This window comes from Plasmodium reichenowi, chromosome 2 (genome assembly GCF_001601855.1).
Source record: "Plasmodium reichenowi strain SY57 chromosome 2, whole genome shotgun sequence".
Lineage (NCBI taxonomy): Eukaryota > Apicomplexa > Aconoidasida > Haemosporida > Plasmodiidae > Plasmodium > Plasmodium reichenowi.
In genome coordinates this window covers 455,919-462,677 of record NC_033647.1, presented here as the reverse complement: position 1 = coordinate 462,677, position 6,759 = coordinate 455,919, and the positions used below count along the sequence as shown (strand labels likewise).

Here is a 6,759-nt window from a genome sequence, read left to right as displayed (position 1 = left end):
TATTTAAAAAAAAAAAATAAAAAAAAATAAAAAAATTAAAAATAAAAAAAATTTTTAATATAAAATTATAATTATATATTTATAATTAAAATTTTTTTTTTTTTTTTTTTTTTTTTTTTTTTTTTTGTTGAACTTTATATATTATGTACCCTCATTTTTAACACTTTCAAAATGAAGAAGAAACAATATCTAATTATCGTATGAAAAGAATGTTATATATACTAAAATTATATCCCTTCCACTAATTTATTTTATTGTCACACAAATGTATATTATATATAAATATATATATATATATATATATATATTGTTTAATGAATAAATAAAAAAAAAAAAAAAATTCAATGCAACGGTTACTTTTATCAAAAGTAAAAAGTATCTTGAGATAAAATTATATATATATTTTATTTTAATATAAAAAAGGAACAAAAAATTAGGGTCCATATATAATAATATTTTAAAGGCTGTTTAATGATATATATATATATATATATATATTTATATATATTTATAGGTATTAATAATTATATATAAAGTGACTACAATTTTTTATATATTTATATTATTATACTATATAAAAAAATAATATATTTATATGGAATATCTTTATAAATAATAATTATAAAAAAAAATTTCTTTTTCTTCTATACTATTTAATTGAAGAAATAATTATATATAATATATATATATATATATATATTAAATATTAAAACAGATGCCTGATAAATTATAAGTATTTTTTTTTTTTTATTATGTGATGAAATATTTGTAATACCCATAAAAATAATATATATTATTTTATATATTTTATATATTCTAAAAAACATAAAACATGTAAACAAAAATATATTTTTTTTTAAGATGCCAAGTATAAAGTACATATCAAAATATATATATTAATAATATGTATATATATATATATATATATATATTTTATTTTATATATATTTCATTATATATATTATGTATATATTATATATATATATATATATATATGCAATGTTTTATTTTTTATTTTTATTATTTTATAAAATTCATAACAATATATAAAAAAAAAACATATAATTAATTTATAAAAGAATATTATTATTATATTATTTATATATGTATAAATATCATGAATAATGGATGGATTAAATAAAAAATATGTTTATATAAATAAAATATTTATTTTATTTATTTTTTTTTTTTATGTAAAAATAAAAATAACATTTATAAAAAAAAACTAAAAAAAGCAAATTATATTATATATATATAAATAATATATATATATATTTTTTTTTTATATATAATAATAATTTTATAAAAAAAAAAACATGCAAATAATATATATATAATATTATATATATATATATATATATGTTAACAATATATATATTATTTTGTATATAAAAAAAAATACATTTAAAAAAATTTTTTTTTATTTAAATATATTTCATAATATATAAAAAAATAAAAAATATATAAAATAAATATTATATATATAAATTTTTTTTTTTTTGTATATAAGTTTGATAAAAATAGTCCAATAAATATATGTATATATATATATATATATATATATATATAATATATGTATATATTTTTATACAATTTTCTTTTTATTATTTCTTTTTCTTGATGGTTCACAATGGCTTTGAAAAGTATTAACATAAGTGGAAACTTTGAGTGGTGCCCATTTGAAGAATATAAGAATTATTTGTTATGTTTCAACTCACACAATTTGTTATATTGTAATAATAATAGTTTGAATAATTATATATATTTATTAGATATAAATTTGAATAGTGAGATAAGGAATTTGGAGATAGTAAATAAGTATAATTTCGAAGATGCATTAAAATATGATAATGATGTAATAAAAGGAGGAAATAAGAAAAATAATAAAAATAATAAAAATAATAATAATAATAATAACAATAGTGTGAATGAATATGTAACATGTTTTGAATGGATGAATAGTAATAATTTTCTAGATATAAATAATGATGAAGAATTAAGTAAAGGTATTATTGTTGGTGGTTTGACAAATGGTGATATTGTTTTATTAAATGCAAAGAATTTATTTGAAACCAATAGAAATTATGATAATTTTATTTTAAGTAAAACAAATATTCATGATAATGGTATAAATTGTTTAGAATATAATAGACATAAAAATAATTTAATTGCCACTGGTGGTAATGATGGTCAATTATTTATAACAGATATAGAAAATTTATATTCCCCAACATCTTATGATCCTTATCTAGATAAAAATAATTTACAAAAAATTACTTGTTTGAATTGGAACAAAAAAGTTTCTCATATTTTAGCTACATCATCTAATAATGGAAATACAGTTATCTGGGATTTAAAAATAAAAAAATCAGCTGTTAGTTTTAGAGATCCTCATAGCAGAACAAAAACATCTTCTTTATCATGGTTATCGAATCAACCTACACAAGTTCTAATTTCATATGATGATGATAAAAATCCTTGTTTACAATTGTGGGATCTAAGAAATTCAAATTATCCAATTAAAGAAATAATTGGACATTCTAAAGGTATAAATAATATATGCTTTAGTCCTATAGATACGAATTTATTATTATCTTCCGGAAAAGATGTTACCAAATGTTGGTACCTAAATAATAATAATTTTGATATATTTAATGAAATCAATAACTCAGCAAATAATATTTACTCCAAGTGGTCTCCATATATACCTGATTTATTTGCATCTTCGACAAATATGGATACCATACAAATTAATTCTATAAATAATGGGAATAAAATGACGAGTAAATATATACCCACCTTTTATAAGAAAGAAGCAGGTATATGTATAGGTTTCGGAGGAAAAATATGTACCTTTGATAATAACACGAATAATGTGAATATGAACAGTGTGAATAATGTGAATAATGTGAACAATGTGAATAATGTGAATAGTGTGAATAGTGTGAACAGTGTGAATAGTGTGAATAGTGTGAACAGTGTGAATAACATGAACAACGTTAACAGCTTTAATAATGATACATCGTGTGATGGAGAATACGATTCAAACAAAGGAAAAAATAAAAGTACCCAAAAAAAATTCGTAATAAAATATCATATATATCCAACAGATATGGAGCTTATATCAGAAGCAGATAATTTTGAAAAGTACATTACAAGTGGAAATTATAAAGAATTTTGTGAATCTAAAATTAACAAATGTGATGATGATCATGAGAAACTTACATGGCAAATATTACAATTATTATGTACATCTCAAAGAGGTGATATAGTAAAATATCTAGGTCATGATATTAATAATATTGTAGATAAAATTATGCAAACTATTGGTAAACAACCTGGATTTATTTTTAAAACTTTAATCGACGAAAAAGAAAATAATAATAATAATAATAATAATAATAATAACAATTCGATAAATCAAGTGCACCAGAATAATGTATTATTACATAACGATCCAAGTCTTATGAATAATTATTTATTAAAAGATAATATGAATCCAAATATAATGTTGAACAACAACAATAATAATGTTAATAATAGAACAGGCACAAATGTAATGTATAGTAATGGACAGGGTCTCTTGGGAGACACAAACCATAATGAAGAAAATTTTAATGGGAATTTTGATATAGATCCTGAGAAATTTTTTAGAGAATTAGGTGAGAAGACAGAAAATGAAAAGATAAAACAAAATGAGGAAGACATATTAGGAAATGATGAACACTTGTTAAATTCGTCTATTAAAGGAAAAGAAAATAAAACAAAGAATAAAAAAAGTGGCCTAGGAACAGATGATAATAATGATAATAGTGATCATAATAAAAATGAATGTAATAATATTAATGGAGAGAATGTTTGTGAACATATATTAAATGAAAAAAAGAATACAAATAATTGGAATTTAGGTATTGAAGCAATTATAAAAGAATGTGTATTAATAGGTAATATTGAAACAGCTGTTGAATTATGTTTACATAAAAATAGAATGGCTGATGCTTTATTATTATCATCTTTTGGTGGTGAACAATTGTGGCATAAAACCAAAACAATATATATAAAAAAGCAAAATGATAATTTTTTAAAAAATATTAATTATGTATTGGATGATAAGCTAGAAAATTTAATAAATAATGTTGATTTAAATTCATGGGAAGAAGCTTTATCTATATTATGTACATATGCAATAAATAACCCAAATTTTAATTCTTTATGTGAAATGCTAGCAAAAAGATTACAAAATGAAAAATTTGATATTCGTGCAGCATCTATATGTTATTTATGTGCATGTAACTTTTCACAAACTGTGGAAATTTGGAATAATATGCCATCGAAAAAAACATCCTTATTAAATGTATTACAAGATATTGTTGAGAAAATGACTATATTGAAAATGATTATAAAATACGAAAATTTTAATGCTATTATGAATCAAAAAATTAGTCAATATGCTGAATTATTAGCTAATTCTGGTAGGTTAAAAGCAGCCATGACTTTTTTATGTTTAATACAACATGATCAAAGTATAGAAAGTTTAATATTAAGAGATCGTATTTATAATAGTGCAAATCATGTTTTGTGTCAACAAATTAAACCACCCATATCACCATTCCAAATAGTTGATATAAAACCATCACCAAATGTGTATCAAAATAATATGTATAATAATAATAATAATATTAATGTTAATAGTAGTAGTAATAATAATAATAATAACAAGGTTTTATCGTCCATGCATCATCCAATGCAACAATTCAGTCATTGTAATGTAAACAAAATGTATACATCAACAAGTAATATTACTAATAATAATACGATGAATTCAAATTTTAAAAGTGTCATACCTCCACCGTTACCTATGAATACACAAATGAATAATTCCACATCTTCCATACAACCACCACCTTCAGTACCACCAACCAAATTTCATACACAAATTATTAACAATACAATGAATAGTAGATCATCCATCGCAACTACTACAAAGAATTATCCAACATCTAATCTTAATTCAGTAATACCAACATCAATGAATAATATGAATACAAACTTATCACATGGAAACAATGTAACTCCTCCATATATGTCCCAAACAAATGTAGCCGTACCAAACATGAATAATAATAATAATAATAATAATACCATGAATCCGACATATCCATCTTTACCAAAATTTCCTAATTATAATTTAAATTCACAAGTACAACAAAACTCAACAATTCCAGAAAAACAACTAACTTCGCCAATGTTTTCTTCGAATTCATATGGAAATATAAATAAGACACAAACTACTAATAATGCTGTGCCACCTCCACCAAATGTTACCTCTTCTGTGGTTACACCCCCAATGCCATCCAACCAATTAAATAATTCTAGATCCAGTTTTGCAGATATTCAACATGTTGTACCTCCACCAAGAAATAAAAATCAATCCATGTCTTCAACAGCAAATTTAAATTATCAACATGATAATCAATTTAACAAAAGAGAATGTATGGAACAACCAGTGTATCCTATGACTAACCAGTCATCTATGTTTTCAATGAACAATACTATGCAGAAAAAAAACGTTCCTGGTGGATTCCAGGACAATACTAGCCAAATGAATTATGGCATGCAACCAACTGGTTCCCCCCCTCCATCAAGTACAAAATTAATAAGTATATATGTATATATATTTAAATAAATAAATAAATAAATATATATATATATATATATATATATATATATATATATGTTTATGTTTATATTTTTTTTATTGTTTTATAGGTCTCAGTACAACATCCCCTATAGCAGGCGCTTTGACGGTGACACCAGGAATGCCCGTTCCTTGGCCAATTCCAACGACAACGCAACAGGTACATATTTGTGAACATGTTCATAAGTACAATATGTGATTAATACATGCATATATATATATTATATATATATATATATATATATATATATATATATATATATATGTATGGGTGTATATATTTTTATTTTATTTTATTTTATTTCAGCTGGGATCAACCACCCAATCTACAGCCAACGAAAATAAAAAAATACAGACAGCCACCAAAGAACAAAACGGAGTGCTAATGAATAGAAACCATATTGAAAATATCAAGAAAACCATAAGCAATTTATTAAATATTTATACGAGTCAAGAATCTGTAAAGAAAAAAGCTGATGATGTGTCTTCAAAGGTTTACGAGTTATTTGAAAAATTAGATTGTGGTGCCTTCAATGAACAAATAAATGATAGTCTATTAAATTTGGTTAATTGTATAAATGCTAATGATTTTAAAACAACTAATAAAATAATAGTAGATCTAAGTAGAAACTTGTGGGACGGCAGCAATAAAGCATGGTAAATAAAAATATAAAATAAGTGTCAATATATATATATATATATATATATATATATATGAATATATGCGTGTATGTGTGTTGCCCTCTCACTATATATATATATATATATATATATTTTTTTTTTTTTTAGGATTATGGGAGTAAAACATATAATACCCAAATGTTAACTTTTAACCTTACGAGTTATTTCCCTTTTTATACGCTTTTTTTATTTTTATGTTTTAAATTTTTAAAATTTTTTGTTTCCAAAAACTTTTATATATATTTATATAATTATTTATTTATTTATTATAAAACTTTATATTAATTGTTGTGTATATTTTTTTATATGTTTTATCATTGAAAAATGATTTTTTTTTTTTTTTTTTTTTAAATTAATGATATAAAAAAAATATATAAAAT

The 6,759-nt window shown here is 21.3% G+C and overlaps 1 protein-coding gene across 1 annotated transcript; it reads left to right on the top strand.

Annotated features, from left to right (window-relative positions):
• Positions 1-1,630: 1,630 nt before the first annotated feature.
• PRSY57_0213000 (protein transport protein SEC31) lies at positions 1,631-6,524 on the top strand (the record flags this gene model as incomplete). Its single annotated transcript, XM_012905564.2, has 4 exons — positions 1,631-5,645; positions 5,770-5,858; positions 6,006-6,355; positions 6,488-6,524. The coding sequence occupies 4 exons, from the start codon at positions 1,631-1,633 to the stop codon at positions 6,522-6,524; spliced, it is 4,491 nt and encodes a 1,496-aa protein (XP_012761018.2).
• Between the last annotated feature and the right edge of the window lie 235 nt (positions 6,525-6,759).